At 40.0% G+C, this 23,937-nt stretch overlaps 1 protein-coding gene across 1 annotated transcript in view; it reads left to right on the top strand.

Moving 5' to 3' along the window:
* The first annotated feature begins 38 nt into the window (after positions 1 to 38).
* The window catches only part of Simc1 (SUMO interacting motifs containing 1), a 106,448-nt gene continuing 82,549 nt past the window's right edge, over positions 39 to 23,937 (top strand). Inside the window, exon 1 of the mRNA XM_063230810.1 lies at positions 39 to 493. Within this exon, the coding sequence (XP_063086880.1) occupies positions 365 to 493 (129 nt within the window). The 5' untranslated portion in view covers positions 39 to 364. The remainder of the gene's footprint in view (positions 494 to 23,937) is intronic.

The following is a 23,937-nucleotide window of genomic DNA, read 5'->3' on the forward strand; positions in this document are numbered from 1 at the left end:
GCATCCCTCCCTCTCACCTCTCCCTACACCCCCACCCTCATTATCTATCTCTCCCATCTCTCCCTTTCTCCATCTCTCCCCCTCTATCCTCCCACCCCTCTTTCTCTCTCAAGCTCTCAAAGACCTAACTGGGCAGCCCGCTGGGGGCCACCAAGGGGCTGGGGCTCGAGGAAGTGGGCGTGGCCGGAGCCAAGGGGCGGGGCCGTGGCGAGACGGGGCGGGGTCGGCCGAGTGATGGCCCGGGCTGTCGCCGCAGCCGCCGCCGCCGCAGCCCCTTCTGTGACAGGAACCGAAGTCGCCGTTGCCACCGCCCCCCCCCGGGTCGCCGGCCCCCTAGGGTCTAGCTCGGGCGGTACTTGCAGCCATGGAGGACTTCATCGTGATTTCAGACGACAGCGGTTCAGAGAGCTCGGGGGTTACCCGCTCGGGCCGGACACGAAGACTCCGCCGGGCCCTGTCGCGGACCCCCGGCGCATTGCCCCGACGGACCGTGGTGAGTGAGGAGCCGCTGCTCGCCGAGCCCCGCTACGGCCAGAGCGTCGCCTCAGCAAGGCCCCGCCTCGACGCGCCCGGGGCCGGGCCCGCAGCCCCCGGGCTTCCGCCGCCGCCGCCGTTTCGCGCCTCACAGCTGCGGCAGCTTCCCGCCTTCGGCTGAGAGGAGCACGGCGGTGCCGGGCCGGGCAGCCAGGCCAGCAGCGAACGTTGCGGGACCAGGGGGCGCCCGCGGGGCCAGAACGGGTGGGGGTCCGGGCCAGGCCGCAGCCGTGAGCCGGCCCTTGAGGCGGAGCCGCCGGAGCGCGTAATTGTTCGGCGCGTGGAGGGCACGGAGGTGTACGGGGAGGCAGCCAGAGCGCAGCCCCCGAGGGAGGGAAGCGCGCGCTCGGGCCTGGTGGTGGGCGCGCTGAAGGGCCTGGCTGCGGAGCTGAGGGCCTCGTTTTGGAGTTGTGGAGGAGGACTGTTTGTTTCACTCAGCAAACAGCTACCGTGTACCAGGCCCAGAAGGACTGGGGCCAGGGCAGGGAACTGGTAGTATTTCTTTTTACTTCAGACCCCATCATCTTTATCTGTCCCCAAGTGATGAATAACAATATTTATGCTCCGAGCCTTTCCAGAATGCTTTAAATATTTAGTGAATTCTTGCTATACTATAGGCCATATAGTCTAGGGGCTGCAGATACAATAAAGAATGCAACATTCATGGCCTCTGTCATAGAAGGTGATATATTCAACACGTTCTTGATTACCTCCCCAAGGGGGTGAGGAATGAACAGCTTTCTATTAGAAAACCTCTAGCAATGTCCTCCCAGCCTCCTGGAGCTATTCCCCAAAAACGTTACAAGCTGATGTTATGCCTGTAAGATTTTACAGTTTAAGGAAAATGTTTCATATACACATATTCCCATCAAGACAAATCTAATTTGCTTCTGTTTTCCTTACTAGAAAGTTTGCAATTTCTGAGCTTCCTCTTCCTCCTTTGTGGCAGTTACAGTGCTAAGTGTTAAGTGATCATTACAGAATGAATGCTATGCAAGACCAATTAATCCAGCGTGCTGTGTTGCCATGGTTGAAACAAAGATTCTGAGTACATCTCAGAAAAGAATTGAGCAGCTGATGAGGTGGGCAGACATATTTTTCATGGGAGGAATCATCCAACTTTGTGAGTGAATGGAGGTACCTAGTGCTGTGGCAGTGTGTGGTAGATAATAGATCTATAATAATTATTGGATGAAAGACTGATTCTAGGAACAGCAGAGAGAGAATAGTTCCTGTGGAGTTTCATTGCTCAGTGAAGAGGAAATACTACTGGACCTGCTGGATTTAGAGTGCTGAGGGTGATTTAGATTTAGAGTGTGTAGGTGAATGTAGCCAACTGGCAGGCTGTTCAGTGGGGTGTTAACCTTGGAGAAAGGTCAGGGCTGGAGGGATTTAGTAATTATCCAAATATAAAAGAGTATTAAAGACCTAATACTGACCAAGATCATCAGAGAAAACAGTATATATAGAAAAAAAAAGATAAAAGAAAAAAATCCCTGGGGAATAACTCACAATTGCATTTGTTTTTTTGTCTTTTTCATTATTCATCGGTACCAGGGATCGAACTCACGACTGCCTGCTTGCAAGGCAGGCGCTTATGCCGCTGAGTTAAATCCCCAGCCCCTTTCACAATTGCATTTCTTCTGAGTTCGTTCTCTTGCCTAGACCCTTCTCTTAGTTATCTTCAAATGCTTCCTTCAGACTAGCTTCTTTCCACCAAGATGTTGTCCATTGTCCCTTACCCTGCACAAGTGTCCTGTCTTATTCTGTGGTGGCCTCACCTACATTTGGTGGACTGTCTCACTTTCTGCCTCCTGTGACCACCCACACAAGCATTTTGAGCTTGGGCCTTTTAGATTGAACAGATATAAAGGACAAGTTTCAAAGAGCAGAAGCCATTTAAATGTTGCTTCTGTGACTATTTACCACAGTCTTTGTGAAAACTCCCAAACTTCTTTTTTTCTTTCTCACAATTTAGATAAGAATGATAAGATAACCATGTAGAAGATGAGTGGCATTGAGAGACTTGCTAGGTAATTAAGCCTAAAGCATATTTTTCAACTCAACCTCTGTTCAACTCAAGATTTCTCGCATAGCAGCTCCATGAACTTGGCAAGTTTCTTTACCTTAAAATATTCACACCTCAAGTCTGAGAACATTAATACCTACCTAGCAGGATTGTAATGTGTGCATATGTGTGAGTGCATGCATGTACTTTGTTTTTATTTTATGAAAATGTAAAAATTTCATAAAGCAAAATTACAATAATCAACACTATGTCATAATCTTAAAAGTAGTTACACAAAGTACAAGACAGAAAAGACCTCCAAAAAACAGATAATAGTACAAACCTTTCTTTGCAGTGAAATGAGACACTAGTAGTATAAATGAAACAAATTAGTGTATGTTAAGAATAGATAATTTGGGAAATTATTTTAACTTCTTTCTTCTTTTTATCTGTCTTCTGTTTTACTCTTTATTTCCAGGATGTGAGAAAAAGAACTGTTACAAGGCTTTCTAATGAGGCAATGCAAGGCGAGTGTTTAGCATAGATGGTAGTTTGGCTACTCTTTTTTTTTTTTTTTTCCAGTAGTATATACTTGTAGTACATAATGATTACATGCCTTGTTGGGAGTTGGTGTGTATATATAATACATCTTAACTCTTTTTTTCATCCCCTTTCCCTTCAGATCTTCATGTTACATCTTTTTGTTTGTTTATTCTTTGAGTCTTGCTGTGTATTATAGCTAGCCTTGAACTCACTATGTAAGCTAGACCAGCCTCAAACTCCCCTTGATCCTCTTGCCTCAGCCTCCTGAGCGCGAGAATTACAGATGTACGCTTCATGTTATTTCTAATCCAGGCTTTATACCTTCACAAGCTTTTCAGGTAATGAAATAAATTTTAGATTTATTTTTGATAAATACTGAATTAGGGGGAAATAACTTGCTTGAATTTAGAAGAGAAAGCCATCAGCTATAGTTAACATCTCTAAACTCCTCGAGTCTTAATCTTGAGTTGATGAAATATGTCAGTATTTTTAATAGTATTTTTTCATTTAACAAAAGCAGAACATTTTGAGGTGGTCAGGTTTTTGTTTTGTTTTGGTTTTGGTTTTTTCGGTGGTATAGTGGCCATCCAGGATGACCAGTTGTTCATGAGAAACAAAAGGCCACAAGGCAGCCAGAATTCAGCATTTATTGATTGAGGAAGGGATTGTCAGATTGATATAGCAGAATGAAACTCCCAATCTACCGTGTCCACAAGTTCACGTTCTCTAAAATCAAAGAATGAATTTTAGAAACAGTGGAGGTTAAGAGTAGAATATATTTATTGAAAGAAAGAAAGCTTCCATCTGAGAGACAAAAGGGATTCTGAGCTGGTTGCTAAGGACTCTTAATCTTTTCTAGGGACTTTTATAGAGCAAAATCATGGGGTGAGAAGGGTTCAAGACTGGGAAGACTGGGAACTCACAAGGCAGATAGGCATAAGGTGGAACAGAACTATGGTTAGCCAATAAGATTAATAGCTCAGGTAAAATTGATTACATTACAGACAAATGGGGTAGCAAGTCACATAGAAGGCGGTGGGCATTCTTAAGGAGCAGTGATTCTTCCCTAGGAGTATGGGATGGTGACTCCAAGCTTCCTCAGGGTAATTGGGAACTATTTAGAATATCAGTCCTTAGGATGTATTTGTTTGGTCTTTTGTCTTGAGGCCTGGACCACAGCAGGAGGTATCAGTTTCCCCCGAAGTTGCCAGGTATCTCTACTGGCTCCTTTTATAGGCAGTCAGCCCTGTCTGACTGCCTAAAATATTTCTAACTAAACTGCCTGCAACAAGATGACTCCGAGGGTAGTGATGGTCTTAAGCAGATGAGGATCTTGCCCTGTAGCATCTTTAGTTTTAGTCTTAGTTGTAGTAGGTGGCAGACGATGGCCCACTCCCAGTGGAATAATGGGAAATCTCAAAAGGGTGATACTGAAAATCCCAAGCCTCCATTTATTCCTTAGGGAATTATGTAAAACTAGCCACTGTGAATTTGTGATCCCCAGTATATCCATCCGCCATTTTGTTTTTTCTAATTGAAGCAGTTGAAACAGCATACAGACTATGATGTCCATCATAACAACAAACATATTCTCAGGAGTTTCTGGGAGGTCCTGTCACATTACCAGGATGTGAGTTTCCTACATCATCTTCTTTAATTGTCTGTATGTCATGGATTTTGTAACTTGTGTGGATCTCAGTACTTGCAGTGTCAGGCTTTTCTCCATGGTCATCCTCAAGAATGCTCACACTGGAGGGCCTGACAAGAGCAGGCTCTACCACAGGGCTGGGATATTTCTCATTCTATGGTCACACATCCCAGAAGGGCAGCATTATGATGTTACATTGTCTTAGCTCATCACTGGTATCTCCAGCATCGTTGTTTGAGATCTGAAAGCCATTGAAACACTCCTAGTAAATCAGCAGGCAGGCAAGAATGCTGTGGGCTCAGGGCACCAATTATCAGAGACTCCTGCAATGAGCCCCAGTCTCCTAGTTGTTGTTACAGCTTATAGTGGAAAGAGACAGACAGACAGAGGGACAGACAAAGAGCAACAGATAAAATGATGGTACATTGGGAATCTGGGATGACCACTTATTCATGAGAAGCAAAAGGCTGGTTAATCTTGAATTATAAAAAAAATTAGAAATGTTTAAAAACATTAAACACTGCCCTTAGTCTCATCATTCAAATGTAACCAGTATTAACACTTAAACTTTTACCAATAAGTTCACATATGCAACACATGCCCATGTGCCCTCTACTACAAGAGTTTTTGCAAAAATGAACCGTTGCAGTATATGTGGGGTTTTTTAGTGTTCCTTTTTGTGAAGTGTTTTTTATTATAATTATTAACACATAGTGATAGAATTTTTGGCACGGCTAAAAAGACAGAAATATGAAATAAAAGTGGCCTTTATTTTAAGAACGTGGACTCCACGACCACAGAGGTCTGGCTTTTCTCTCTGCCAGACATGTGGTGTGAGGAGCATATATATAGTTTTGGTCTGAGGTGGTGCCTAAGGGGCATTACTGATGTACAAGTAGCCCATTGGAATTCATTTCGCACCACAGGTAAATTGCCTAGGGGCAGGGAAGATGACCTCAAGATAAAGCCCTTTGGTTCCATCTCCTAGCCTCCCACTGCTGCAGCATCCAGGGCAAAATCCTTTCATTCCTGTCTTTTTATTATTAGGGAAAGGGTAAAGTTTTTCTTTCTTTTACTACTTCCTGAAAGGGGGTGCCGTATTGGTGTTTAGAAGGGTTGACAGGATGATGGTTGATGCCCATATAGAAGCTGGTGCCAGGTGTTTTTAGCCAGGAAAACTTTATCATTGGTGAATGCCCACACATTAGACTGGAAAAACAAAGAGACAGTGTTATGAGGGGGCAGGCCACTATCATATTTAAGGACCCAGGTGAGGTAGAAGAAAAGGTGCCTTTGATTAAGATATGCAAAATCATTACCATGGTGAGGTAGAATTCTGAAAAATAAGTGTGGGGTTAGAAAGAGTGAAGCTATGAGAGGTAATTATTCCCCCACCTGAAAGGGTAATAGTTAAGAGGGAAGGTAGGTAACACTTGTCTCTGGTCTAGGAGTTGAGCTGGAAAGAATAGGAGGGGTGGGGATGGCCATGGCTGTGTCATTATATGGAAGGTAAGAGCCTAGGCCTTTAGGGATGTCACATATGACCAAATAGCTGAGGGTAGAGCTATTTAAAACAGTTATCATGTAGAACAATATGAAGATGATTTTATGCATGATGTGGGAGTCTAGGAAACACTGTTGAGAGTCCTGCTGTAAAATGGATAATTAATAGAATGTAAGAAATTAGGAACCAAATTGGATAACAAAGCATGACTTAGCCTGAGAGTTGTGGCTGTGAGGCCTTGGTGAGGTGGAGATAAGTGGGTAAAAGGATGGTTAGATTTAGGGCTGGGGGGCACCACTTGAGTGATGTGGAACCAGGACGGAAGTCTAGCAAGTTTGACCACTGTTGAGGTTGCCAAGAAGACTAGGTATGTGCCGCTCCACCTTGGTTGTAGTCCTTGCAATGATTTCCTGTAACAGGACTTTAGTAAGTGTATCAGGTGTCTCCCTGGTTGTGGGAAAGGCTTTTATTTATCCTGAAAAAGTACAAACAAAGGTAAGAAGATATTTGAGAGTTTTGTGGCAAGGCATGTGTGTAAAATTTATCTGTCAGTCTTGACCAGGGTTGTATCTGAAAACTGATGAATAGGAAAGGAAGGGGGATCTATGTATCCGTGAGGAGAGGGTTTACTAGAGATAACAGGTGTAAGCTGTTGAGACCTTAGAGTGTCTGGGTCAGTCTGCATAAACACAAAGGAATAAAAAGGCATTTTTAGTGAGTGGTGGAGGGAGGGATATGAGAGAGCATGGTAAGAGGGTTTGGCACCACTGGGTGGATTGGGGTAATAGCACTATTGAATATCCTGAGGTCTTGTACTAGAGGGTAAGACCTGTCAGGCTTGAGTACCAGGAGAATGGGAGTATTATAGGGTGAATGGGTAGGTTTAAGAAAACCATTGTCTAAAGGGCACCTAATTATGGGTTTAAGTCCCTGTATATGTTTGGAAGCTATAGGATATTGGGGAACACAAGGAAAAATTGAAGGATCCCTGAGACAAATTAAAATAGGCATGGCATGGGCAGTGTAGGTGGGATTGGAGGTATCTCAAACTATGGGATTGGCCAGAGAAGAAACAAGTCTGGAACTTGTATGAAATAGGCCCTGTCTGTAAAGGCTGCATAGGTTGGCCATCAACACCCCCTATAAAGCTGAGGACTTAATATAGCAGCCTGAAAATGCAGGAAGAACACTATACATGACTTCTATATCCGTAAGTGTAGAGAATGTCTTACCTGAGACCTCTAGTGGGACTTGGGGCTCTGAGGACACCTAAATGGGGGGCTGTGGGCCCTGAGCCCCATCAGTCTTCAGCAGCAAGGCCAAGCAGATCTGTCCCCAATGAATCTGGTGGTGATGGAGTTTCCTGTGAGGGCTAGAAGTTAAGAGGATGGCTTACCCACTCTCTGGTGGCTAGGACAGTCGCTCTTTTAATGGCCCTGGGGCAAGACCCCAAAGGAACTCCAGAATTGGGGCATTTTCTTGTCCAACATTCTTTTTTGCTGCATTTGAAGCATGGGTCAGGATGGGCTAAGGCAGCTCCACTTTGTGTCGGTTTACCTGTCTCAGAGCTCCAATTGTCACTGCTAAAAGATCAGATTGTTATTTTTTATATCTGTTGTTGAAAACACAAAAAGTTATATTAAGAAGGTCTCTCTGTGGGGTTTGAGGGCCAAGTTTAGCCTTTTGTCTTGGGATCTGGCTCACAGTGGAAGGTATCTGTAGAATCGGTTAAGCATGCAGGAGTCAAATAATGTAATCAAAGGGTGGGTATTTATCATCATAACTTTAGTAATGGCTTCCCATAAGGAGGATAAGGTCCATGGAATTTTAGGAACTGACATGTCATTTATTTGTCATATATAAGTATCTCCTTATGCTGTTAGAATGTCTAATACAACCTGATTTTTGGAGGATGGCCTGTTTTATTAATTTTACCTTTTTATTTAGGAGAGAGATCAATGATGGTGTCATTTAATGCCAGTTAAGTATCGTTAATTATGGCTCAGCGGAGGGCTGAGCCAGGGCTGGCAAATTGGCTAGGAAAGGCTCAAACCTGGCCTTTGCCCCAGTGCTGCTCTCGTTGTTCTGTGTGTATCATATAACCTTTTTTCTGGAAAAGATCTGGTTGGGTCCCAGCAAAAGGAATCCAAAAGGAATTTATAATTATTTCTTAATTTCAGTTGAACATTCAGAAGATTGATAACAGTACAGTGCAGTATAGGCAGTAAGCTTAACATAGAACATTAAATGGCTATTAACCATAGGTGTTTTAACATTTGAGCACTGAAGAAATTTGTGAAGCATCTCTAAGCATATGTCTGGATCTAAAAGAAAACATATCATTATATATTACATAAGTTTTTGGTTAAAAATTATTATTTGACTGGTGACCTTGTGTTGGTTTGATCTGAATCTCTTAGCTGGAACACAAGAAAAAGGCAGTAGAAATAATCCCAGTTTTTTTTGAAGGCATGAATATATCATCAGATCAGCAACAATGAATTGTCTTAGTCCTATGAACTTTATTTGAGGTGTCTTCCATAAGGCTATGGATATTATTGGAGGCTTCAATTAATAAACAAGAGCTGGTAAAATTACCAGGTGGCCACTTTTCCTGTTTATCAATTGAAGTCTTGTCCAATGTCTCCTCACCCCAAGAGATTTTTTTTAAACCAATTTAGCACCATTTTGACCAGCTGGCAAACTAGGTGGAAGCATGTTCTTTAAATCTGTAATCCAAATAAACCTTAATTAAATGGTTTGAAAATGCAAAAAAGGAAAAAAGATTGTTGAGCTCAAATAAAAGGAACAGCTATTTACAGAGCAGGCAAATGAACATACATGTACAGATGATCCATATATTATAAACGGACTGAACAATCGGACAACAGATTTATATACAGACTGAAGATCATCTTATAAAATTAGAGTGCACTCAAATATATTTGGCCAATTTGAACTATAATAAATAAGACTAGTGTGAATTTTCTTGTAGATTAATTAATAGAGATCTCTTGAAATAATACCAGAAAAGGAAGCTAGTTAGAGAGTTAAGAAGGAATGGCCAGATGCCTGCTCCTCACTGCCTCACTGGGCAGCCATTGGCCCCTTTTCCTCCCGCCACGTCCTATCGCTGCCTGCACTGTACCGCTGCCCAGAGCTGTGCTCCTGGTCTGGCTTGAGCCAAGCTGTGCTCGGGGTATGGGACTGCTCGGGAGCCGGCACGGGGCATCATGAGAGCCCAATGCCATCCATGCGCACCTCCCCCCATCCTGGCTGCGCACGCTCAGGAAGAGGCGGGCTGGCTTGAGGTGGGGGAAGGATTGAGAAATGGGTGAAGACTTCCGGGAGAACATGGCGGACAGATAACAGCAACTACCGGAGGCTCTCTGAAAGACTCGGCTCAGAAGCCAGGAATGGTGCGGACTAAGGAGACATAAGCAGGTGGAGATATGCTCTGCTGACTCAGGAACGAACTGGGCTGAGAGAAACCAACTTGGAATGCAGTCCTGGTGCTAAAACATGAAGAGAAAAGCCTCGGTGTGGAGGCTGGACCCCGCGCCATTGTAAGCCGCGATTTGGGTTTCCCGCCGCGTGGCGGCTGGCTGCCTCTACAGTGGCTCGGCAAGGAGAGAGACACACAGAAGCTCTGAGAACGGCAATCTGCGAACGGTAGGGAGGCGTGCACTGACTTGTGGTGAGGTGAGTGAGAGAAACTGACACTCTACCACAGTTTGACTCCAGCAGAGGACTTTCTGGGCCCAAGCAGTCCTGCGGGAGCAGGGCGCTGTGGCGACTCCAGCCACACATCCCCCTCTCAGGCGGGATTGGTGAAAAGTGCCTGGCCTGCGTGACGCTGCCGGCGGACCTGGTAGACTGTCCCAACCCAGATCCCAGAGCCTGACGGTGGCCGGGAGGGGAGACGCGTAGGCTGCCTGGTCCGTAACTCCCTGGTGCGCAGCGGTGAGCGGGAACACCTAACTGGCGCAATTCGATCAGGCTGTGGCTGACTGGGAGAGAAGCTGGGCCTCTTATATAAGCTTGCATATATAAGGAACAGAGAAGAAGAGGCAGCATGGGAAAAGGCAGCAACAAGAAAGGCTCCTCAGCCCCCAATTCTGAGAAACAGGCAATAGCAGACACCGCACCAATATACATAAGGCACCATATAGAGAGCCTCATAGACCAATTCAGGAATGAAGTTATCAACGACCTGAAGCTAGAAGTAGGCAGAATAGTTAGAGAAATGCTAAGTACCACCCAAGAAAAAACAGGTGGTGGAATGGAAGAACAGAAAAAAAGGGGAGAATTGTTTGATGGAGAAAACAGAGAAAGCATAGAATACGTGAAGCAGGTTCAAAGGCACTACCAAGATACTAAGAAGTCTATAGAAGACTGGCATAACAGCTTGAAAGAAACTAAGGACAGACTATCTGAACTGGAGGGCAGACTTGTAATATGGGAGAATGAAATGAAAAACTTCTTAAAAGTAACAAAGAAACAAACAGCAATGATACAAAGACTAGAAGATGATAAGAGGATCCATAACTTAAGGATTAAGAACATAAAAGAAGAAGTAGGGACACAAACAAGTGAACTACAAAAGCTACTCACAGAAATAATCCAGGAGAATTTTCCTAATTTAGCAAAAGGTAAAGATACTCAGATATATGAGGCATACAGGACCCCAGCCACCTACAACCCAAACAGAGCAACACCCAGGCATATAATAATAAAAATTCCAGAAATTCAATACAAGAACAGAATATTAAAAGCTGTAAGAGACAAGAAACAGACCACTTACAAGGGAACACCCATCAGAATTACAGCAGATTTCTCGGCACAAACCATCAAATCACGAAGAGCGTGGGGGGAAATAATTCAAGCTTTGAAAGATAATAATCTCCAGCCAAGATTGAGATATCCTGCACAACTGTCCCTGGAAATTGATGGAAAAACAAGGTGCTTCCAGGATAAAGAGGAACTGGGGGAATTTGCAACCACCAATTCAACTCTAAAGAGAGTTTTGCAGGATATTCTAAAAAAAGAAAAATACAAAGAATCCAGAAATAATAGCAGAGAGGCCACAACGAATGGAGCAGAGAACAAAATGAAGAAGACAAACTGACAGCTACTGACAGAAAAAGAGCTCAACAGAAATGAGGCAGAGAAGATTGGATGATAGGAACAGCTATTTTGGAGAAAATGACATCTTAATAGGTAATACTGATTTAGTATCATCGTGTTTTGAAGTCTCATCTAGCTTTTGTCCTTCTGTCTCCAATGGTCTAAATAGGCTGTATCTTATTGGATTTTATTATGTACGATAGTATAAGCAAAAACCTTTTAAAGACAAGGAGATTATACAGAAACCATTGTTCATTTTCTGTTAGTCGATTCTAAATACTCTGTAATGCTGTCATTCTCTTGAATGGTTTTACATTGTTTTGATATACTTAATGCTACAGTATACGAAGTTGTACTCAAGGATTTCAAAGAAAGAGACAATATGGTAACTACTTTTAGGTTAGGATTATCTGGTGGTGAAACACTATTCTGCTTAAATGGTTATGTTTTGATCTGCGCTGTTTCATTGTTATGCCCTCTTTTATCTCAATCTCCACTCCATTATTTACTTTTTTATCTTTATCCTTTTAATTAAAGGAAAAAAATAGCAGGATATATTATAGTAACCCACTTTGACTTTTCGTTACCTTGATTTAAAGCCCTGTATTAGTCTCACCATCTGGTTTTTAACTGATGTTCCCCTATTCTGTTTTGCTGGATAGTATCAGGTTCGAAAGTTTAGGCATCAGCTGTAAAGATAATGAGATTCATTATGACGCCCATTCTTGTTGACTTTTATCTACTTTTGAAGACCTACAATGTCTCCAATGTTTTGGTTTTGTTGGTTTCGTTCTTTACTGTTTTGTTCAATTTTATTATAACTGATGATATAGGCAATTCTATTAGAGATAGCGGGAGGCATTATGGTAACCATTGTTGATCACCTTGTATTATGTTTTTACATTATCTATTATGTCCACCCTTTTGACTTGACCGAGTCTGTTCTCTTATGTCACATTTGGTTTTACTCTCTTCCAAAAAAGTAATAAGAACCGTGGGAGCAATGAAACCCAAAATGTGTAATAGTCATGGTACAAAAGAGAGGAAAAGAAAGTGCTCCAAACTATATAACTGCATGTATATTTAAGTGTATAAGATAGAAAATGATATCACAGAGTTTTATTGGATCAATGAACAGAACTGTTTGCAGTATCATTGATGGAATGTCCACTTTACAAGCTTTAATTTTGTGACTTGAACAATTATTTCTAAGATGACAATATGTAATCCATTAACTAGTGATTTCCTACTGTTCATTTTTTTTTCTGTAAATCTGTATAACTTGTACCCTTTCCCTGCTTTTTTTTTTCTTTTCTCCTTAAATAAAATTAAAAAAAAAAAAGAGAGAAATGGGTGAAGGAGGGAGGAGAGGACGACATAAGGGACTCAGCCTTTGGCTGAGAAAGCTGCAGGATTTGGTGTGTGAGATATAGGGGATAGGCTTAGGAGCTGCCTCCTAAGTGTGGGAAGAGGGAGGGATCCTGGAGGAGCAGAGTGAGTGAAGGACACATCCTTCCTAAAGATGGAGAGTTTCTGCCAACTTGCTGCCATTGCGATAAAAGCGTAAATAAAAGATTAGCTTTTTGGTTTTGGGTAGCCTTTTGAAACAGGCACCCCAGAGGTGTGTTTATTGGGGGACAGGAAAAAATGTTTCCCATGATCCAATCACAGTAAAGTGAGCTAAGGGACGTGACCCAAAGCAGACCAGACCGTCACCTGGCCTTTTAGACCGACGGCAATCAGTTCCAACTCGTGTCTTTATAGCCACCACTAAAAGCACAAGTGGAGTCCTGGTAGATTAAAGTATTGGCTCTGCCCTGGGCTGCCCAAGGGATGTGAGAACTGCTACCCCAGACCAGGGACAGAAGGAAGATCCGGCATGGGGCCTGGCCCACCATGAAGTAATCCTCAGACAGAATTAGACCAGTGTTGTTTGTAAACCAGCAGCGACAAGTTGAGCAGCTCCTGCATATTGAGAAATGAGGAATTAATCCAGGAGGCGATCCAGTTCATGAATCGGCAGGGGAACTCAAACTGGGAAGACCCCAGGAGTCACTCGCCCGCTGTTCCGGTTGGGGAACCAACTAATAGAATTTTTGGGTAAAAAGATACAAATATGAAATAAAAGTGGCCTTTATTTTGAGAACGCAGAGAACCCCACGATCACTGAAGTCTGGCTTATCTCTCTACCAGACACATGGTGTGGGGGGCATACATATAGCTTTGGTTTGGGGTGATGGTAAGGGGCATTACTGATGTACAAGTAGCCCATTGGAATTCGTTTCGCACCACAGGCAAATTGCCTAGGGGCCAGGAAGATGACCTCAAGATAAAGCCCCTTGGTTCCGTCTCCGAGGTTCTTAAGGCTGCAGTGTCCAGGGCAAAATCCTTTCACATAGAATACAAATTAATCAGTTTCAGTTTGACATTTCCATACATACATATGTTATATTTTGATCATGTGCATGTGAGGTTTATTAGCCTGCCTTACTATATTTTGGATCTCTTTCCATATTAATAAATGTATATCTTCAGCAATATTTTAATAAATTTATTTGTACAGATTTATAGTTATGTTTGTGATTATCTGTTAATGGAAATCTTCCCTTTGTATCTAAATTTTCTGTATTATAAACAACCCAGTGTGAATGCTTAATATTGTCCCCTGGTTCGTGTTTCCTTAGGATAAATTCCTCTTAGACATGAAATAGCTGAGCTGGGTGTGGTGGCCTGAACTGGATAGTGAGACCCTGTCTCAAAAAGACCAAAAAAAAAAAAGAAAGAAAGAAAGAAAGAAAAGAAAATAGTTAAGTCAAAAGGTATGCTCTGCTTTCAGAGTTTTTGAGATATATTGCCAAATTTCATAAAGAAATTATGGACCAGTAGAATTTACTTCATGAGTCATATTCTTTCACTACCTACCTTGTCACTCCTAGATAGTGACAACTTAGTTATTTAGTAACTTTATTGAGCACTTACTGCTTTTTTTGTGGTTTTTTTAAAGGGATTAAAAAAAACAGTAAAGATAAAACAATAAAATTACAGGATTTCAAAACAAGATGATAGTGAATTAACAAGTCACTATATTGCATATTGTTATCTTCAGAATAGTTGTTCAGATTATAAGATACAGGCATATAAAACAGATCAAGCAATATAAGTACTCAGATTTTGTTTCTGTTAATTAATAGGAATAGTAGTACAATAATCTTAGCTATCTTGTGTATATATGTATGTGTGTATAAATAGTTTTATTCCCTTCCTTCTTTTCTCCTTTTCCCCATTCTAGTTGTTCTTTCCCTTTGAACAGTTGCTTTCCCTTTCACAACGTCTTTGTAGATTTAGGATCTTATTTACTCTTTCAGTTTTTTACACCAGGGACATAACACAGTGTTTACACATGCAAGTCTGATTTATTTCACTTACGAGTATGGTTTCTAGTTGCATCGATTTACCTATAAAAGCTTGAATTTATCTTTCTTTGTAGCTGAGTAGTACTTCAGTAAAAATACCACATCTGTTAGTGGATTGGTAACTCGTGGTCAATTTAAACATCAGCTAATCTGAATCTGTGTGCTGAGTATCAGTGGGACTGAGACTGTTGCCAGTATAAAAAGGAGACCTGGAGAGGAAGAGTAGCTTTGTTGGTTCTCCTGGAGGAACTTGTTATGCTGGCTCCCTAATATGAACTCAGCTGTTATCATTGGAGGATCGTGGGAGAATGGCTGTGGTTCACTTTGGGGGGCTTTGGTCCTTATTTTGAGCATCACTTCCTAGCTTGAGAGGGGAAGATGTGTGCTGTTTAATATCTAGAAGTTTGTCACACTGGCTTCCTTGAATGTACTCAGTTATTATCATCAGAGGAGCTCGGGAATTCGTTGTCGCTGAGGATGGCTATGGTACTTTTCAGGGGAGCCCTGGTCATTTTGAGTGTCACTTCTTGGCTCCACTGTGGAACCTTCAACCTACTGGCACAGACTTTCTAGCTTCCACTGCTGACCTTCAGGCCTTCCCAGTATAGATCTATCCATGAGTCATTGTCATGGGTTCTAAGCCTTCAGTTAGACTCATAGTGGGCATTGTCATGGGCTCTAGATCTTTAGCTGAACTTAGGTAGAACATTGCTATGGGATTCAGGCCCTGGGCTGGATTTTCTTGGGTCTTTAGATTTTATGCACTTTCTTTGTATTTAACTCTTGGGTGGCTATTATAAAATAATACAATATGTGTCCTGTATGTAATTGTTCTCCTTGCAACTCCTGACTGCAACAATATCTTTTTTATTCATTCCTCAGGTGATGGGCATTTGGGTTGTTTCCAAGATTTAGCTATTACAAATTGTGCTGCTATAAATATAAGTGCATGTATATCACTGTGGTATGATGTTTTTAATTCATCTGGGAGGACCCAGATGGACAATAGCTGGGTCGAATGGAGCCTCTAATCCTAGTTTTTTAAAGAATCTCTACACTGATTTCCACAGTAGATGCACCAGTCTACATTCCCACCAACAATGGAGAGGGTTCCTTTTTCCCTACAGCCTTTCAAGTGTTCGTTATTGGTTGATTTCTTTTTTTAAATTTTTTTTATTTTAAAGAGATTAAGATAGAAGAGGACATAACAAAGTGGATCAGAACAGAAGAAAATTAAGCAACACAGTATTTCACCACAAGACAACCCAATACAACAGTAGCTACCACAATGTCTCTTTCCTTGAAATGGTTGAACATACCTTCATACACAGTAGTATCAAACAAAACAAAATAATATAAAAGCATTCAAGAGAATGAAAGTATTATAGGGCATTCAGAACCAAATAACGGAAAACAAACAGTGGTTACTATATTATTTCATTGTCCATAAAAATTTTATTTATACTACCACACATAATAAAATCCAATAAGATACTACATAATAGAACCAATGGAAACAGAAGTACAAAAGTATGGTAGGACTTCAAAACAAGATCAGCACTGGCTATTATAATGTCCTGTTTTCTTCAAAATAGCTGTTCATACCATCACAAATAATAAAATCAAACAACCCAGGATAAAACCATTCCAACTAATGAATGGAAACATTAAAAGGCTTCAGAGCAATGTAATGGGGGATCATGGTTACCATAAACTTTTATGTACTCTTACCATTTCTTACACTAGGGAGACTACACAGTATTTATACATGTGAGTTTGATTTATTTCACTTACGAGTATAGTCTCAAGTTGTGCCCATTTATTTATAAATATCTCAATGTGATCATTCTTTACAGCTGAGTAATACTCCATTGTGTTTAAAAAAAAACCACAACTTTTTTTATCCATTACTCAGTTGTTGGACAGTTAGGTTGTTTCCAAGATCTGGCTTTTACAAATTGTACCCAAACATGGGTACACTGTGGTATGATGTTTTCAGTTCTTCTGGGGATATGCCTCATTGAGCTCATTTATACTCTTGTTACATAGTGCTGAAGAGAATTTAGATTATATTATATTCTACTATATTTGTAAACATAAGAAGTTGTTGGCTTACGGGAACAGATTATATAATGAACGATGTAACGAACAGATACTCTGAAGAAGAGACACTAAGAAACCCAGTACTAATTCTGCAGCATTATGATATAAAAATCTAGCAATACTATTATTCACTGTTCAGAGTGATATTAGTCTAGTCTCTTACGTTCAATTTCAGCATATGTAAAGATAAGGACAGCTACTACGAAGAGAATGAGAGACATGACAGTCATTATTGACTTCCCTAATGTCGGGTCTTGAAGACCTAAAAAGCCTTCATCATTCTGTTATGATTAGATTATTTCTATAATGTTCAGTATATATTCAATGTGTGTGAAGATGGGGACAACCATTTGGAAGAAAACTAGAGACAATAAGATAGACAGTGAAGATCACCAGTGGACTTGCTTTGAAATCTGTGTTTCTTACAATTGTTTCCTTATGATCTGTTTTGTTCTGATTTGTTATGTTTAATCTTACCTTCTTTAAAATATAAAAAAGATATTGTTGGCAATAATGAAAACAAGAGGGAAGATTTATCCAACCCAATGCATTGGGTCTTCTTTTGCTTTTAGATTTGATGAATTTAGCACATGCTCCCTTCAGAATACTGGTAGAACTTTGTCTTTAATAATGTCGTCAATTTTCCTCATAATTAATTATAATTATTATTATAATTATAATTGCTTTCTGTTGTTTGACATGCTCTGCAAATTAGAAGATTATGAGATTAGATTATAATTTGCATACATTAGACTGGAAATTAAGTTTTCTGCTATTGTGTTTTTTCTCCATAGGTTTAGCAATGGGATATTCCTTTCTGTTACCCTCTCTTCCTCCTGTCCAGGTGGGAGTTGGAGAGAACAGGAGAGAGAGGGTAAGATTCACAGGCCAAGTGATTTGAACTGTGTGAGGGAGGCTCACTGCTCCAAGAGGGTAGCCTCAGGTTGGGAGACAGAAGAATTGGCATGTGAAGGCACTGAGGCTGACAAAGTCACTTATAGTGTATAACTAGGTATCCTGCAGCAAATAACTGCACTGGCTGGGAATAAAGAGAAATGCAAGCAATAAGAGAGGAGGCCCAAAGGTGACACGGATGGACAATACCCATTGTTAGATTTTCTTGCCCATTCCAAATGCACAAATAGTTGGAATGTCTCTATTTGGCTAGTCTTGGATCTGCTCTTTGCTGCTAGTCTTGGATCTTCTCTCTGCTCTCAATTGCCCCTATCTCCAATATCACCTCTGTTGCTCTATGTGACCTGTGCTTTAAGCTGAAGCACTTGGCTGGGTATTAGAGTAGTCCTTTTGATTACCCGATGAAGCCAGCACTGGGGCTGGGCAGTGGGAGAGGCAATGCCACTCTTGGATAAGCCACAGGATTGAATTCAGGCCTGGAGCACTTTCAGGAAGGTCATTCATTCTCTGGGATATTTCTTTGCTCATGTACAGAGAAGAGAAGTAGTGTCTATGCATAGGTCTACCTGAACTTCTTTTGTCCTTATTCAGTGCCACTGGAGAGAATATTTTATGTATGAAACAAACAGCAATGCTGAGTCTGATGAAACCAGCGTGTCAGACAGAAAATCATCATATAGTAGGCAAAAGTATTGCTGATGGATTAACTGCAGAAGTTTTCATCAATTGCTTGAGGGTAGGATCATAACTCATCTGAACCAGAACCTTCTTTTTATTGAGAAACACCTTAATTGTCTTTTGGGATGTGTAGATGACAATAGGCTGTTTAGATGCTAAATAATCAGCTTAAGATTTTGCGTGGTTGTTAGCTTGCTCTAAAGCAGGTGGATTGAGAGAAGGCCATTTTAGTAGCCTTATAGCTAGGTCAGGAGGGGAGGGAGAGATGTCTTAGGTTCTGGGTGGAAGAAAACGCCTGGGAAGGTGGCAGTGGGTTGGACCTGAGGGAGAGACACCCATGGGGGCTAAACCGCTTAGCTTTAGGGCCTTGATTTCTATACTTGAATCTAAATTTTAATTTTCTGGAGAAAAAAATATATTTGTAAATTTATAGACTATGCAAAGATATATAACTATCCAAGATATGTACATATTTTTTGTTATAACAAATTAGAGTATAAAGAAGCTTCATTTTTAAACCATATATCATTTTGTGTTTGTGTACTAATAAATAATTTAAGATATAAATTCTTTAGTTTTGCTATGAAAATTTCCTATAATTTTTCATTCTTGAATGAAGACCAAAGATCTAGCAACCTTGGAGGTGCTATCTCCCATATGTGAAGGAAGAAGGTGAGTTGTTTATGTCAGGACTTTATGTCTGTGTCATTTATTAAGAAGACTGTCGACTCCCGAGATCCAGCCATCGTCGGACTCAGGCAGCTTATTCACCCGCCTTCTTGGTAAGCGCTTGCAAGGAGGGCCAGGAAGAGAACCAGAACTCCTGAGATCCGGCCATGGTGGGACTCATGTAGTTTATTCACCTGCCCTCTTGGTAAGCACCTGCGGCGTGGGGCTGGAGGAGAACCATTACATGTGAGCCTACTGCCACACAGGCTGAAAATCAAGCACCCCTCCCCTACCCGCCTCCCCTCCATAGCTACTGGGGATAGATGTCTCAGCATCTCTTGGGAGGATGACCATATGCAGTATAGCAAATATGGGGGATTTCCTTTTAACTTCTGTTTGAAGACAAAGGTTGTTTTCACTGTTCTGTTTTGTTATGTTTCTTTTGCTCTATTCAGTATTCTCAATTGGTTTTATAATATTCTATTTTTGGTTTGATTTTGCTATACCTAATGGACAACTATTGTGAAGTTAAAGAGATATACATACCATAGTACCTATTACGACTATCCCAGTATCCTACTGTGAAATCCTGTACCAATTTTACTGTGTTATATCAATTGGTTTTGTTCTGTCTTGTGCTGTTGCATTTTTTACTACTTTCAAAAAAAATAAAATAAAAAAATGAAATAAAAAAGAGACTGTCATTCTTCCAGTGTACATGTTTGGCCCCTTTATCAAAGACAAGGTGGTTGAGTGTGTTTGTACTTTTGGTTGTATCTTCTAATCTATTCTATTGATGTTCAGATCCGTTGTTATTCTGGTACCATGTTGATTTTATTACATGTGCTTTGTAGTATAACTCCAAGTCAGAGATTGTAATGCCTCTGCCTCGCCTTTGCTGCCTAGAATTGTCTTTGCTATTCTAGGTCTCTTCTGGTTCCAGATGATTTTTAGGAGTGACTTCTCTAAATCTATGAGGTATGTTGATGGTATTTTCACTGGGATTGCATTGAATCTGTATAGCAGTTTTGGGAGAATGGCCATTTTCACAATATTTATTCTTCCTATCCATGAAGAAGGGATGTCTTTCCATTTTCTGAGATCCTCTTTGATTTCTTTTTCAGGGTATTATAATTTTCCCTGTATAGATCTTTTACTTCTTTTGTGAGATTAATTCCTAAGTATTTCATTTTCTTGGATGCTAGTGTGAAAGGTGTGGCTTCTCTTATTTCTCTTTCAGTAATTTTATTGTTAGTGCATAGGGATGCTATTGATTTTTGTGTATTGATTTTGTATCCACCTATATTGCTGAATTTATTTATTATATCTAGGAGACTTTCAGTAGAGTTTTGGGGTTCTTCTATATAGAGTATCATGTCATCTACAAATAATAGTAATTTAATTTTCTCATTTGCTATCTTTACCCCTTTTATTTCTCTCTCTTGTCTTACTGCTCTGGCTAGTATTTCCATTACTATGTTGAATAGGAATGGTGGTAAGGGACATCCTTGTCTAGTACCTGATTTTAAGGTAAAGGCATTCAGTTTTTGGCTATTTAATATGGTGTTGGCTGTTGGTTTGTCATAGATGGGCTTTATCATAGTGAGGTAAAGACCATCTATTCCAATTTTCTGTAAGGTTCTTATCATGATTGAGTGTTGGTCCTTATCAAAAGCTTTTTCTGCATCTATAGAAGTGATCATATGAGTCTTACTTTTGGCCCTGTTGATACGGTGGATTCCATTTATTGATTTCCATATGTTGAACCATCCCTATATGCCTGGGATGAATCCCTCTTGGTCATGGTGTATAATCTTCTTGATGATTTGTTGCATCTTGCTTGCCAATATTTTATTGAGAATTTTTGCATCTATGTTCATTAGTGAGATTGGCCTGTAGTTCTGTTTTTTAGTTGGGTCTTTCTCAGGTTTTGGTACTAGAGTAATATTTGCTTCCAGGAATGATTTAGGAAGAATTGCTTGCCTTTTGATTTCATTGAAGAGTTTGAGGAGTGTGGGCATTAAGTCTTCTTTTTATTTCTTGTAGAATTCCGCAGTGAATCGTGTGGGCCGGTCTCTTCTTTGTAAGGACTTAATTACATTTTCAATTTCATTACTAGAAATTGGGTTATCCTGCAGTTTTACATCTTCTTGACCCAGCTTTAGTACTTCATATGCTTCTAGGAATCTGTCCATTTCTTCTGTGTTATTGAACCTATGAGAGGAGAGATTTTAGAAATAGGTGTTGCTGATCTTTTTTATTTCCAGATTCTGAAGTGATTTCGCTTTTTTCACTCCTTATTGCATGAATTTGAGCTTTTTCTTTCCTTTTATAAATAAGATTGGCTAGGGGTGTATCAATTTTATTTATTCTTTCAAAGAACCAACTCTTTGATTCATTGATTCTTTGGATTGTTTTCTTAGTCTCTATTGCATTACTTTCTGCTCTGATTTTTAAAATTTCCTCCCTGGCTTTGAGCTTGACTTGCTCTTCTTTTTCTATGTTTGAGGTATAGACGTTTGAGATGTTTGAGGTATAGCATCAGGTTGTTTATTTGTATTCATTCTGTTTTCCTGATGTGGGAACTCAGCGCAATAAATTTCCTCTGAGGACTGCTATCATTGCATCCCACAGATTCCAGTAAGTTGTATTTGTATTTTGTTTGCTTGTAGGTATTGTTTAATTTCTTTTTTAATGTCCCCTGTGACCCATTCATTGATTGCTTGAGTGTATTATTCAATTTCCATGTGTTTATGGGGTTTTTGCAGTTTCTTTTATCATTAATTTCTAGTTTCATGGCACTGTGATCTGATAACATGCATGGGATAATTTCAGTTCTTTTGCATTTATTTAAATATATTCTGTGGACTAGTATATGGTCTGTTTTAGAGAATGTCCCATGTACTGCTGAGAAGAATGTATATTCTGATGTTGAATGAAACACTCTATATATGTCTATCAAGTCCATTTGTTCACAGGTGTGACTCAGTTCTGTTATTTCTTTGCTGATTTTCTGTCTGATTGATCTGTCCCTTGGTGTCAATGGTGTGTTAAGGTCTCCTATTATAATTGTGTTATTGCTTGATTTTTATTTCCATTAATACTTCCTTTGTATAACTGGGTCAGAAATTCAGCATAAGAACAGAATATTAAAAGCTGTTAGAGACAAGAGACAGCTAGCCTATAAATGAAGGCCCATCAAAATAACGGCAGACTTCTTGACACAAACCATCAAGTTAAGAAGAGCCTGGAGTGAAATATTCCAAGCCCTGAAAGAAAATAGCCTCCATCCCAGATTGATATACCCTGCTAAATTGTCTCTAGAAATTAATGGAGAAACAAGATGCTTCCAAGAGAAAGAGGAACTTGGGAAATTCACAACCACCAATCCAAGTCTACAGAGAATACTGCAGGGCATTCTAGAGAGAGAGAAAAGTACTAGAATTCCGGGAACAGTGGCAGAGAGGCCTCAATGCATGGAGCAGAAAACAGAATGAAGAAGATAAGCAGACAACTGATGGCAAAAAAAAAAGAGCATAAAAGAAGTTAGGCAGAGAAGATTTTATTCAAAACTGATAAGAGAGTATAGGCAACTACACTGAAGATGACAAGACTCTAAGATACACATTCTGGTTTGATAACTGCCGGTTTTTGAAGTTCTATACTATATACAAAGTTGTGTTTTTATTAATACTGTTATGTACTGATATATTCAATTATACTATGTCTGATGATATAGCCAGTTCTATTGGAGATAACAAGAAACAACACAAGAAACATGGTAGAACTCTTTGTACAACGGTCTTAAATTTTTTTTTGTTTCATGTGTTTATAGGAATATGATTTGTTTTGTCTTGCTTTATTTTGTTTCTCCCTCTAATATAGAAAGGATAGAAATACATGTTAAGACTCATGCATGTGTAGATTCTATAAACAGTTTATGAGAACTGATCTTATGACACATGATGAAATGAACAGATACTTTGAAGAAAAAGAAACACTAAAATACCCAGTGCTGATCCTGGAGTGTCATGATGGGAAACTCAGCAATAGTATTATTCTTTGTTCAGAGTGATACTAGCCTACTTGGGTTTATTCAACTCAACATAATTGAAAAGATGGATAACTGCATGTATGTTTAAGTGTATATGATTGATAACCATATTTCTAAGTTTTTGTTGGATAGTTGAACAGAACTGGTTGCAATCTCACTGTTTGAATCCCCAGTTTATATGTTCCACTTTAGTATCTTAAATAACTATTTGTAAGAAGACCATCTGCAATCATCAACTAGTGGTTTCTTACTGTTCATTATTTTCTTTGAAATTATGTAATATTTCTCCCTATTTTCTGTTTTGTTTAGTCTTTCTTTAAATCAAATTTTAAAAAAAGAAAATCATTTTCCTTTAGAATCTGAAATACTTCACTCCATGCTCTTCTTCACTTCATAATTTGTGTTGAGAAGTCTGCTGTGATTCTGATAGGTTTTCCTTTATAGGTGATCTGTCTTTTCTAACATTCTATCTTTTTTAATATTCTATTCTTATGTGGGATTTCTAGGATTGTGATTATTATATGTTTGGGGTATGGCTATTTGGAGTTCTATATGCTTCACTAATCTATATGTCAGTTTACATGCTCATGTTTGGGAAATTTGTGACTTCTGTAAATAACCTCTTGATATCATTTGTGTTGTCCCCTTCTTTTTCATTTATCCCTATCAATCTTATGTTGTTTTCCTTTGCATCATTTTGCAGCTGTTGAATTATTTCCTGATTCTTTGTTATTTTTAAAA

Source organism: Cavia porcellus, unplaced genomic scaffold, assembly GCF_034190915.1.
Source record: "Cavia porcellus strain 051 isolate PalLab524CR breed Dunkin Hartley unplaced genomic scaffold, mCavPor4.1 scaffold_19, whole genome shotgun sequence".
Classification (NCBI taxonomy): domain Eukaryota; kingdom Metazoa; phylum Chordata; class Mammalia; order Rodentia; family Caviidae; genus Cavia; species Cavia porcellus.